Source organism: Neocloeon triangulifer, unplaced genomic scaffold, assembly GCF_031216515.1.
Source record: "Neocloeon triangulifer isolate White Clay Creek 2 clone unplaced genomic scaffold, ASM3121651v1 ptg000003l, whole genome shotgun sequence".
Taxonomy (NCBI): Eukaryota; Metazoa; Arthropoda; class Insecta; order Ephemeroptera; family Baetidae; genus Neocloeon; species Neocloeon triangulifer.
Window position 1 is genome coordinate 5,793,927 of NW_026775546.1, and position 12,738 is coordinate 5,806,664.

The 12,738-nt window shown below is 40.8% G+C and overlaps 3 protein-coding genes and 1 long non-coding RNA gene across 4 annotated transcripts; 2 read left to right on the forward strand and 2 right to left on the reverse strand.

Annotated features, from left to right (window-relative positions):
* Positions 1–142: 142 nt before the first annotated feature.
* Positions 143–3,515, reverse strand: LOC132192947 (protein-serine O-palmitoleoyltransferase porcupine). The gene is made up of 9 exons (XM_059613195.1): positions 3,288–3,515; positions 2,995–3,228; positions 2,729–2,930; positions 2,602–2,671; positions 2,390–2,545; positions 2,231–2,337; positions 1,956–2,173; positions 1,495–1,820; positions 143–1,436 (listed from the first exon to the last, which is right to left on the reverse strand). Exons 2-9 carry the CDS (start codon positions 3,218–3,220, stop codon positions 1,332–1,334), a joined length of 1,410 nt encoding a protein of 469 aa, XP_059469178.1. The 5' UTR covers positions 3,221–3,228; positions 3,288–3,515; the 3' UTR covers positions 143–1,331.
* A 14-nt stretch (positions 3,516–3,529) lies between these two features.
* LOC132205719 (trithorax group protein osa-like) lies at positions 3,530–9,686 on the forward strand. Its single transcript, XM_059634976.1, has 11 exons — positions 3,530–3,691; positions 3,787–4,002; positions 4,065–4,347; positions 4,401–4,735; positions 4,788–5,004; positions 5,083–5,258; positions 5,316–5,489; positions 6,214–6,597; positions 7,236–7,666; positions 7,716–7,775; positions 8,111–9,686. Exons 2-11 carry the CDS (start codon positions 3,847–3,849, stop codon positions 9,564–9,566), a joined length of 3,672 nt encoding a protein of 1,223 aa, XP_059490959.1. The 5' UTR covers positions 3,530–3,691; positions 3,787–3,846; the 3' UTR covers positions 9,567–9,686.
* A 77-nt stretch (positions 9,687–9,763) lies between these two features.
* On the reverse strand, positions 9,764–10,826 carry LOC132192954 (uncharacterized). Its single transcript, XR_009441385.1, has 3 exons — positions 10,701–10,826; positions 10,510–10,643; positions 9,764–10,276 (listed from the first exon to the last, which is right to left on the reverse strand). It is a non-coding gene; the product is annotated as an uncharacterized LOC132192954 (long non-coding RNA).
* A 417-nt stretch (positions 10,827–11,243) lies between these two features.
* On the forward strand, positions 11,244–12,692 carry LOC132192952 (charged multivesicular body protein 3). Its single transcript, XM_059613204.1, has 4 exons — positions 11,244–11,403; positions 11,494–11,734; positions 11,795–12,009; positions 12,069–12,692. Exons 1-4 carry the CDS (start codon positions 11,359–11,361, stop codon positions 12,228–12,230), a joined length of 663 nt encoding a protein of 220 aa, XP_059469187.1. The 5' UTR covers positions 11,244–11,358; the 3' UTR covers positions 12,231–12,692.
* Positions 12,693–12,738: the final 46 nt, after the last annotated feature.

Below are 12,738 nucleotides of genomic sequence, written 5' to 3' on the forward strand. Positions count from 1 at the left end.
AAAGCAATAAGTTGACCTCCCGTCTTCCCCTTCCTTTTTTTAATCTGTTGACCTCTCATGTGATATGAGCAGATGAGAAAAGCCGCGGCCCTTTGGTTATATAAATTATTGCTTGATCAGATCATCTCATTCATCTCCTATTCGATCAAAATTGTTTGTCCTCAGATAAGCTCTATTATCCATCCTAGAGCTTTGCGTGATCTTTATCAAGGTAGTAAAAATGAGCAGGAGAATGTGTTGCAAGTGAAAATAAACAGCACATGTATCTCAGATATTGTAAAACTATTTAATCAATTGAAAACAACCAATTAAAAGTAAATATTTTGAAAATTGAATAATTACATATATTAAATAATAAATTTCAAAAAAATTAATAAAAGGAACATAATTAGCAGTCATCTAACTTATTATTTATGATCATAAAATAATGCTGATCTGTAAAAAAGATAAGAAAAAAAAATGCGTTTAATTGTTAGCTGCACCATATAAAAATTAGATATGATTCTAAATGCAATGAATTTCTATCATTGTTTTCTCATTTGGGCATGTAAGTAGAATAAAACGTACTTTAAATACTCATCAAAATAGAAATTATAAACGGAATACTTGGCATTAAATGTTGATTGCTACCACACTGGGCTGAAAATGTTGAAATAAAATTTTTCAGCAGTCCTTAGAATTTTACTATCAAAGCTAAAAAAGTTTTCTTAAATCTAAATTCTCTTCATATTATTCATATCCGAATTTTTATTTATTTTTTTTATTTTATTTTGCTTCTTCATCACTTATGGAAATTTTAAAGGAGTTTGGATTTTAAATTTATATTGGATAAACTATAAACTTTGTCCGCTTTCAAGATCAGAATTTCTTGTTTTATATTCTTTGAATGTTTTTGTCTGTTCAACAAGATTGTTGCCTAACTGGTCTAATTTATTGCTATAATAATAGTTACTATTCTACATTACTATTTTATTTCATTTGTTAGCATCTACCTTATCTCTAAAAGTATTCATAATAAATGCATTTTGGCATAGAATTCTAGTAATTAAAAATTACGACAATAAATGCCTTATCGGAGTAAATTGCACGCTACAAATCCTAGAAAATGGATGGAAGTTTTAGGTCGACTTCTAGCCTTACTTTTCAGATATGGGTTTGTGCTTTGGCACATTTCAGGCAGTACTTTTATCTTAAGCTTGCCTTGACTATTGCTCGATCAGGTTTATATATGGCCAGCCTACTAACTCTCCAAACAAAAAGCAAGGGAGTTAATTTGGTTTGCGTCTGGTCCTGCGCAGAGGCACAGGAATGTCGTAGTACCAAACGTAGCATCATATCAGCAGGTGGAAGAGAAACGTGAAACCGGCCACCCAGTGGCTGGCGTAGCCCAGGTGAGCCCATTTGGCCAGCGTGTGTTTGTATGAGTACCCTTCGTCCTGATAAAAATTATTAATTAAAAAAAAAAATATATGCAAATTTTTGTTTAAACTATACCTGCACCTCTGTTGAATCAAACATTACACCCAGGTAGATAAGGTGGAAAAATGCAATGATTCCGAAACCGATGTTGGCAAACAACACTATCAGTTTGGTTTCTTTGTGTAAATGAGGACAATTGGGTCTGCACGGTCTTGATAAAATGCATGCGTTGAAGACAGAGGCCAGCTTTTGTCTCAACATAAACTCAACGTAGGTGTAAAGGCCCAAGGAAAGCAGAACAGCAGCCAGTTGGAAGTTAAGTCCGTGCAGAAGAGAGCTTGCAGCGTAGGTGCAGATTATGGCGACAAAGCTGCCAAACGGGCGTGTTGTACGAAAAACGTCTAAAAGAAGAAAAGAAACCAAGATAATTCATTAATTCAAGAGTTATTTATATAACTTCCAATACAAAAAAAAAAAAAAAAAATGATAAAAATAAAAGTATAAAAATTTTACTTTAAGAAGTTGTCGGTACTCACATTGTTTTAAAAATGTGTGCATGGGAATACTCCAGTAAACAACAACCTGGACCAGGGACCTCGGGATTTCAATGTGATGTGGCCTCGAAACTGGCATTTTCCAGGTTAGGTCTTCTTGCATACCGTAGCCGGACATTACTGACGACGCTTCCGAAATGAATGAGACAAAGTAGTGACTAGACCTGAAGGATACTGCGTCACGATAGGCCGTCCACCACCTAAGATAAAAAAGAACAAGGATTAACAAGAGGGTCAATCATTCAAACAAATTTCACCTCCAAGCATCGTCAGGAATTAGCCAGCTTATCCAGCACATAGACACAGTCAAGAACAAAAATCCCATTGCTAAGCTCAATACAATTCTCCACAGCCATTGCAAGTTCTACAAAATGAACCCATTGATAGCAAATTTTTTGTTTGCGCAACTAACTTACAAAGACTGGCTTTTTGTAGACTGCCAGGTAGTCCCTGAAAGGCACCCAAGGGCCAAAAACGCAAGTCCCCACTGAAAATATATAGCCGGCAAACTCCACTGGTGATGGCAGAGTGCGTTGGACGCCCATTTCCATGTCAAAAGCAAGGGAAATCACCTTTAATATTGAATTGGAATTAACAGTTAATAAATATTATATATCGAGATACGCACCTTCATCACTAAAATCATCTGTGCACCACGAATCTTGTGCCAATCAGTCTTTTTCACAAGTAAAAACTCACTAAAAATTTAGATCAATTTAAAAAAAATCATTAAAAGAAAGTGAATCCTGCCTTACCATAAAATTAAAATTGTGATGCACGAAAGGCTGGTCACAACACCTACCCACTTGTTGAGGGCGTAGGATGTGAAGAAAAGGATCAAATAGAAAATTATGCCCAGCACTAACATGTAGTGGGCTGTGGAGCCAAAGAAAAAGTTGAGCACCAACAGTCCTGATGCAGCAGATATGGCATGGCAGGCGACCACAGGGACTTTTACTGTAATTAAAATATTATTTTATTTGTATTAAAAGAATAAAAAGTTTTATTATTTTTATATTACCAGTTTGGGTGGTGATTCTGTAAATGAAGCACCACAGGAGCAGGTAAGCGACGTGGACAATGCCCTCAGACACACTAGGTAGCAGGCAGAGGCTGTAGAGTTCAGTGATGGACACCCCTGATGCTTCATCATCTTCCGACCAACCGTCTCCTGAATTTGGATAACTTTGGTCGTAGCCGTTGAAGTAGTCCTCTTCAAAGGCTTCGTAGTCAGAAAAGTCCTCCATAGCAACCACTGTGGAAAATATTGAGGTTAAAATGTAAAAGCACAAACCAATTTCTTTATGTATGTACAAATTCAAGCCAAGGATCGGCAGATCTGGAAATCTGTTTGAAAGCCGCAAAGTCTGTGAAGTAAAGTTAATTTGGACGTGACGAACGTCCGACTGCAATATTAAAACTCATTTCGGCTTGTTTTTAGACAAAACGCGCCTCTTAGCAGGCAAAATTGCCAGAGTTTGCACAAAATTTCACACTCAGCAAAATGATAACAAGTTTCAGGTGTTTTGTAAAGGGGCGTGGCTGTTGTATGTCGTTCTTCTACTCCTTTACTCTCCTTGCCTTTACTTTTCTGCTGGTGGATTTTGTGTGATGTACTGCAATTTGTTAACTATGTATTTGACAGTTAATGACACTTGACAGTTTACTAAAATTTGCAAATAAACAGTCCACTGTCCCAACAATCTAAGGAGGGAAATGTACGTAGACTAATTGATTCTTTTAGATCTATATGTAGTGCATAATGTAATGTATTTAAGAAAATCAACAAAACTTATTTTGTCTTTGTTTTCAGTGTTAATCCTTTGGCAGAGAAGAATCTTATAAAATTAAGACGCCGACAAACGTAAATTTAATGCGCTTTTCTCCCCGTTTATTCGTTCGATTTTCCGTTGTAATGTCTCAAAAATCGAGAATTGCCGTGTGCCAAATAAACGCCAGAGCAGACAAAGAGGAAAATTTCCGAATATGCAGCAGTCTGATTGAACAGGCAGCAGAAGCAAAGGCCCAGGTTTTAATAATAAAATTAAATTTAACAGAATATTAATTTTTAATATTTGAAAAAAATTCCAGATGATTTTTCTTCCTGAAGCCTTCGACTTCATTGCTGAAAACAAGGAGGAAACTCACAAGTTGTCGGAACCTTTAGACGGTCCTCTCATGAAGCAGTACCAGTCATTGGCGCAGAGATTAGGTGTCTGGTTGTCACTAGGAGGATTTCATGAACGAAATGCGGAGGATAAAATGCATGTAGCTCATGTCTTGTTGGACTCGAGTGGAGGTCTGGCCTCAATTTACAGAAAATCCCATTTATTTGCTTTTGGTGCTCTCGACGAATCAAAATATGTTGAGCCAGGTTGTTTTTTCATTTAAAAAATCCCAAAATAAACTTGCTATTAAATTTAATAGGAGTCAAAGTTGAAGATCCTGTGTCAACACCAGCTGGTCAACTGGGTCTTCTGGTCTGCTACGACCTTCGTTTCCCGGAAATCAGCCTCGAACTGCGCTCAAAAGGTGCGGAATTGCTGACCTACCCCTCTGCTTTTACAGCAGCCACAGGTCAAGCTCACTGGGAGGCTTTGCTTAGGGCCAGAGCCATTGAAACGCAGACCTATGTCGTCGCCGCTGCTCAAACTGGCTCCCACGGAAATAATAGGAACTCCTATGGACATGCCATGGTTGTCGATCCCTGGGGCGCTGTTGTAGCCCAGTGCTCTGAAGGCACTGGTTTTGCTCTTGCAGAAGTAAAACCAGAATAATTGATTGTTAAAAATTTTTAGACTTTTGTTTCTACAGGTAGACTTGGATTTTATAAAATCAACACGAGCTCGAATGCCGGTCGTTGAGCACAGGCGACCAGATCTGTACCCAACTAGCCTGCAGGGACCTCTTGTTACCCCTGCCGATGATGCGGTTTTTACATTTGGGCAGGTCAAAGTAATAGGCGCCTCGGTTATAGCAAAGTCTGCTTTGACGATTGCTTTCACCAATAAGAAATGCGTTGTGCCTGGACGTATCCTTTAAAATAAAACTTTCCGACATTGTCATAAAATTAAATTTAAAACATTTTCTTTGACTGAATTTTATACAGATGTGCTAATTGCACCTATTCGAGTGGCAGAGAGACTGTCAGACTTGACTTCAGTTGAGGTAGCTGATTTATTTCAAATGGCCCAAAAAATTGAAAGGGTAATGGAAAAGATTCATGACGCTACATCAACGACCATAGCCATCCAAGACGGTCCCGAGGCAGGTCAAACCATCAAGGTTTTCCATTTAATGAAAAATCTTTGCAGAATATTATAAATAATTTTTGTGTTTCAGCATGTTCATATCCATGTGATGCCAAGGAAGAAGGGTGATTTTAAGTGGAACGACGAAATTTATAGGGAATTGGAGAAGCACGACAAACCACAAGACACGGGGCGCTGGAGAACTGAAGAGGAAATGGACGTAGAGGCTAAAAACATCAGGGTTATTTTTAGAAAAATGGGTTATTTTGATTAATAATGTTTTTCGTGTAAAATTTAAATTATGTCCAATCTGGACATAAGTTTTCTATTATTTCACTCAAAATAATATACAGTGTTTATATGCAATTGTATTTTTTATTGTTTCTACGGAAATTAAATTGAACATGTAAGGTATATTTTAATTGTTGCTTGCAATTAATGCACTTTATGTATTTTTATTTTATTGTGCGCATATATAGTGCAAAAATACTAAGAAAAAAATGTTTTTAAAAATTTGTTCAACTAGAGTGTTAAATTTCATCCATAAAACGATCGCGATAGCGAATTATAATTTTTTACGGCCGTCTCGCTGTCTGTGATTTTCCCACAGCATATAAAATTCCTGTATGCTTTGCCTGCAAGTTTGAGGCAGCCCTTCGCATAGCGGCGGCGGCAACATCAATCCCGCCGCCACCGGTCACGTGACCCGGCGCCTGTCACGTGACCAACAAAGATACAAACAGTCCGAATTCCAAGATGGCTGCTATCAAGTGTAGTCGGGCAAGCCATCGGTGACTGACCGTGATTTCGCCGGAAAATGCGCACAGCCGCCACCTGTCCAGGTGAGTGTGGCCGCGGTGAGGCAGAGTGCCGCCCCCGGAGGCCGTTCCGCACGCAAACCGAGCCCCACTAACGAGATTTTGCCCGCAGCATCCGAGGTGACATTGGAGCGGACGTCGCGTGGTTTTTGTTGATCCGCGAGAATGCAGCAGGAGGGAGCCGACGGGGCAACCAAGGAGGGCTCCCCCAAGCAGGAGAACCCCTCGCCGGCGGCGCCGCGGCAGGAAAACGGTGGCAACGGCGACGAGCCGCCTCCTCAGCAGCCACCTCCGCCGCCTCCATCAAACGCCTCGGACGCACCTGCCAACGGGGCTCCGAGTCCTCGAGACCCTGAGGAAGGCCAGCCGTTGGTGAGCAACGTGTTGCCCAAGCAACAGCAGCAGCAGAACAATGAGTTCTTGCAGCAGCAGAGCCAGATCTTTGTCTTCTCCACGTCGCTGGCAAACCAGGGTGCAGATGCTGTGATGCAGCAGCACTTCCCGTCCATCATCGCCTTCCACTGCGCCCAGCCCGGCACCAAAAAGTACCTTGAGGTGAGCTAGAAACACCTGATTAAAGATCAAATTATTTCAAAATTGTTAAAATGGCAAAGCTTTTTACGAAATTTAATTTATAATTTAATACATTTTTTTTTAAAGTTTTAAAAGTTTTGATAATTTGTTTAAAATAAATGTATTTCAATACTTAAAAAAATTGAACTGAAGCTCACTTAGAATTTTTGGAAATACATTACGAACTAGAACCTGAAATATTAAAAAAAAAGAAAACAAATAAATTAAAAATTAAGAGGGCAGTTATCACAGTTTTTTCCCGCAAATATTATGCCACACAAAAATTGACACTGTCTTACATTATCATTAGCATTATTTGAAAAGTGATTGCACTCGAGACTTATCTAATTTGTCGCAATTTCTCCATGCTAATCTGTTATCAGCCTCATAATCATGTTTGCATGCAAACACTTTTCACAATTTTTGACTGAAAAATAAGAACGGATAATATTAAATAATTATTTGGATTTAATAATCAGGATAAAATTTTTTTGGTCTTTTCCATTGAAATTTCAACAAAATATTTGGAAAGACCAAATTTTTTATATGAACACTATAAACTATGAAGCTGATTAGATTTAAATAAAATAAATTGACTAAATGTGTCCTTAAATTTGCAGAAGCACCCCTTACGCACAGCACAATTTGCGCGTCAGCCGTGGATGGCAAAGCGTTCATCGCTTGCTGGCGTTCAGGTACCTGATGAAAACCTCACGCCCCAGCAGCGCCAGCATCGAGAGGAGCAATTGGCCACTCTCCGTAAAATGCAACAGCTGCTTTTCCCCGAGCGGCCGCCACCCTACCGGTCAGCTTCTGCCCCTATCGCCTCTCCCGGCGCCCCAGCATCCCCAGCGGGTCTTTCCCTTCCGGCAGCCAGCCCGAGCACCCCCTTGGCCGGAGCGTCGCCCTCGCCAGGGATAAAAAAGGAAGCGAGTCTGATGCCTGTGCCGTCCCCGCAGCAGATCCAGTATTTGGCCGCCTTTGAGGGCCATGAACTCACCATCCAGAGGCAGCCCAACACGGGACTGACTGACCCCCACCTTTTATCACCGTAAGTTAATAGTTTCCACAGGGTTTTTAATCTTATTGAAAATCACCAGGACTATTCACAAGTGCTTCTCATGCGATCACTGCAAGTGGTATTTTCGGTATATGCAAAAGTATGAAATTTGGAGATATATTTGACGTAGATGGGAACTCTCTTTATCTCCAAGAATTAACTCATTGAATTTTTAGCACGAGATTATACAGAACATGTGTAGTAATTTTTGTAAATCCTTAGCCAATTTAAGCTTGCAATTTTCTATGACAAAAGCACTAGACTGATAAATTTCTCAATATCCATCCAAATTTTTGGTTGATTTTAAAATCAACAAGCTCAGTTTTTGTGAATTAAATAAATCTGAGACTTTCCTATCTACTGATTAAATTAAAAAATTATGATGATTCCAATTAAATCAATTAACTTATAATTTTTCAATTTTTGTAATTTCAGTATGCAGCCTTCAGGGATGGATGACCCAAATCGGCAAATGGCACCGTCATTTCCCTCGACACCAAACTTTGGCAGCCCCACAGACATTAAAAAACAACCTCAAAGCCCGTCAGATGTCAAGCCTCGTTTTGGGCCAGACATGAAGCCCAATTTCCCACCAGACGTCAAACCCTGCTTCCCTTCCGGCCCAGGATCTCAGGCGCCGCCAATGTCCCCGTCCTTTCAAAAGCAATCGCCCGCCTTCCCTCCTGAAATGCCATCCCCGCCGAAGCTGTCGCCCCCGCCGGACATACCTCTCAACCCCATCGGCTCTCAAGGCCCCAGCAAGGGACGCTTTGACCCCATCACCTCGATGGAGGCCATGAGCCAGCAGCTGGCCTCCCCAGGCCCCAACATGATGCCCCCCATGATGTACGGCAGTCCTCAGGATGGCATGTGTGGCGGCGTGCAACAGCCTCCTCCCCAGCAGCAGCAACCTCCGCAGGGTTTCGCCCAAAACCCTCCCATGATGCCCAACCAGCCGACCTCTCCCATGATGCAGCAGCCCCGAGGGTCGCCGCCTGTTGGTTACAACCAGATGGGCCCTCAAATGGGAGGACCTAGACCAATGATGGGTCCCCAGCAGTGTAGACCGCCGTACAATGGCGCCAATATTCAAGTGAAGCCAAGTGCCCCGAATACTATCCAGTACCATCCTCCGGCGAGACCCCCGAATCAACAGCAGCAAGGACCCCCTGCAAGACCCAGTTTAGACTTTTTGCACAGACTAGCGAATCCCCAGGGACCCCAAGACTCAAATAAGATGGGCTACTTCCCCAACGGTGGGCCTATGAATGGCGGAGGACCAATGGGTAGCCCTGGTGTACAAATGGGTGGGCCAATGGGCAGTCCTATGGGGGTATCAATGTCAGGACCCATGGGCTGCCAAATGGGCCCCGGGGGTCACGTGGGTCCAATGATCCCCGGAAATCAAATGGGACCTGGGCAAATGGGGCCTTCAGCACAAATGGGGGGAATGGGGCCAATGGGTGGCATGGGGCCAGGCATGTGCGGTAACAATCCGATGGGGCCTGGACCTATGGGTCAGATGGCGCCAAATATGGGACCTGGCGGCCCTATGGGCGGGCCCATGGGACCAGGGGGTCAAATGGTTGGGCCGATGGGGCCTGGACAAATGGGCGGTGGGCCCATGATGGTCATGAGGCAGCGAGCGCCGCAAATGCAAATGCGACCCCAGCAAATGTTTCCGCCGCAAATGGACTATCAGGACCCTGTGAGCCAGCCGTTGCCCCCGTCGATGGGCGCCCCCTTCGGCAAGGGCGGCTACGTGGGTCCGTCGGCCGCGGCGGACCCAAACTACGCGCAGCAATACCACAACTTCCAACAGCAACTATACGCGACCAACACACGTGCTCAAAGCGGGCCCCCTGGACAACCGCAGCCCTTTTTTAAGTGACCCCCCTGCCCCCACAGTGCCATGTTCAGTGCAATCAGTGACTTGTTATTCTTATTGACTCGAGATTTGTAAGAGAAGGTTTATCTTTGATTAATAAAATGAAAAGCAATTATTATAAGATATGATCTGGGCGATTCACATTTTTGAGCTCGTGACCACTTAATAAGGTACATACACTTGAAATAAGAAACGCAAAGTCTTGGTAATTAACACCTTTATTAGCATTCTTCTGCTAACATTAACAGCGTAACGAAGGCCAAAAAGCTTAACCCAGAGTTAAAATGTAGATAAGATCAACCATTGCTTTAATCACAAATCCCCTTACATATATCAATTTTGTTTCAAATAAATGCGAATCTCCTGGTAAAACTTCCTGTGAACATTAGAGTGATCATAAATTTGACCACGATCCTGAGTTTCAGAAGCAGGTACACCAATTGATGAGTGTAAAAATTAATTTCAACTATTGCGATTGATTAGTATGCATATTATATGATTTGTAGAATTAGTGGATAAGGGGATTTGCCTAAACCTGGGGCTAGATCCTAAGATGGACAGCGTTAGGACTGGGTTAGGAATTATTTCAACTAAAGCTTTTGACTATATCATTATTCGGAGCCTTCTCCCTGGTAGTTTCTGATGTTCAGAAGCACCCAAGCAGGGATAGCGAAGAGGCTTACACACATCACTCCACCGAGAGCAGCTTTTTCCTAAAAAATTAAGAGTTCCAATTTTGAGATATTAAAAAAAAATTCATAAATTTCAGAGCATCAAATTGGTTTTAAAGAGCCTTTTAGCATTCAGATGTGGCAATATAAATTAAAAAGTTGAAAATTTTGTAACGTAATAATCTGAAAACCACAAACTCGGAAATGAAAAGTCACCAAAGCAATTCAGTTTAAACGAAAAACAAAATATATAATAATTCGAACTTCTTTCTTACCGCGAAAGAAACCCGGTTCAAGGGTGGTCCGGATAGAACCGTTCCAGTTGTTCCAGTGTAGGCTGTTCGCCTCTGCAGCATGAATGCGCCACGCCGCGCCAAATTTAGAGTGCTGAGGGGCTGCATGATGGTTTCTGATATCAAATTACGTAATAATTATTACTGCAAATTTTTATATTTATGAATCTTACTGGTTTTGATCGGTCTTCTTGACTGACCTTGCGAGAAAGTGAGAGTGAAACGGGGGTGTGTTAACGGGGTGCAGGGTCGGCGGGGTGTCGGTCTGGGTTTGGTGGGGGGTAGGTTATTTTTAGAAAAATTGGAGAAAATTTAAGAAAAACCGGTTATTGAAAAGAACTGAATCATTAAACATTTAATTTTGAACCAATGGGCATAAAAATTTTGAGATTTATATTTTTTTAAATAAAAATTTAAAACTGCACGTATCGTTTGAAACAAAAAAGTATAGTTTTTTTTAAGTTTTAAAAGTATATCGATATGAATTATTTACGTACCGGTTGTCGAGATAAAAAACAAGGCTACTCACAAAAAGGAGAATTTTTTGAAAACAAGAATGCGTTTTCTATGCATAAAAAATATCCAATTTTATTATTGTTTGTTCCTTGGCTTTCTAAAAATTTTTTTTGATGATTTCCATAAATTAGTAGTTTTTTTACTTATTTATTTAGTAACTTAATTTTATGAAAAGAAAATCCTTTTACGCGCCTCCTTGTAACATCTGTGTATAATTGTGTGAATGTTTATCTTCTGACAAACGCGTGAATCAACTCGCCGATTTTAATTAAATTTGTCAGCGGAGAACAGAGACGTCGAAATTTCGGCCTCACTATGGGTCTATTCGGCAAGACACAGGAAAAAGATCCTAAGGAGCAGGTAAAGCAACAATTCGAATGAGCCGAAAAGCTCTAAAATCCAAACAAAAAAGCCAAAGCTGCGACTCCACCCTGATATTTTTCTCCGCAGGTCAATGATTGGTGTCGAAAAATCAGGAAGGAATCCAACCAGCTAGACAGACAGATCAGAGGCATCGAGAGGGAAGAGGAAAAGGTGAAAAGGTCGCTGAAGGAGGCGGCCAAGAAGGGCGACAAGGACGTGTGTTTGGTGTTGGCCAAAGAAGTCCTCAGGGCGCGAAAAGCTATATCCAAAATTTACTCCTCAAAAGCCCATCTAAATTCGATTCAGATGCAGATGAAAAACCAGCTAGGTAGATAAATAAAACTGAAGATCTGTGCTTAAATTTATAATTTTTTTTTTTAAATTTCAGCTACTATTCGAGTTGCTGGCGCAGTTAAAAAAAGCACGGAGGTGATGACGTCGATGCAGCATTTGGTTCGAGTACCTGAGGTGGCGGCCACAATGAGAGACATGTCCCGCGAAATGATGAAAGCTGGCATCATTGAGGAGATGCTGGAGGAGACCTTTGAAGGACTCGAGGACCAGGAAGAGTTGGAGGAAGAAGCACAGGAAGAAGTTGACAAGGCAAACAAATTTTTAATTATAAAAGTGATAAAACTAATTTTAGAAATTTATAACTGCAGGTTCTGTGGGAGTTGACCCAGGGTCAGCTTGGAAAAGTGCCTGCAATGGTCACCGACACCCTACCCGCCGCAGTGGCTGAGCCAGAAGGCGCGTCTGCCTTGGTCGACGACCCTGACGAGCTCGAGGAAATGCAGAGCAGACTGCAAGCGCTCAGAAGTTAAAGAATGAGCTCTTTTTTGAAAATATTGAATAATTTTTAACGTTACTTTGTAACCTGTGATTAATTTTAAAGTACTTTTTTATTATTAGAAATTTGTAGTGTGATGATTTTATCATCACACTACTATTTGTTGAAGTAGAGAAATATGAGTATTATCAATTTAAAATATTATCCTTCCTGATCCTACCCGCTGGAGCGGCATAAATCCTTAATTTGGAATGCTTTTTTTAATAAAGAAAAATAATATAATATACACAAAAACCTGCAAAACTCTTGAATATTAAAAGCTTTATAGGAAAAAATTTCTTTAAGTTAGTTTGATAGTAGACTCTAAATATAATTTTCTTCTTTATTTTATAAACAACTTTTGAATAATGAGGTGATTTCAGATCATAAATGCTATTTTTTTTAAAAGCAAATAAATTGTATAAATATGTAATTTTAGATCTCCAATATTTTGATTTTCTTAAAAGATGCAAAAGAGGATTGTTAAGCAATATAATTAAACT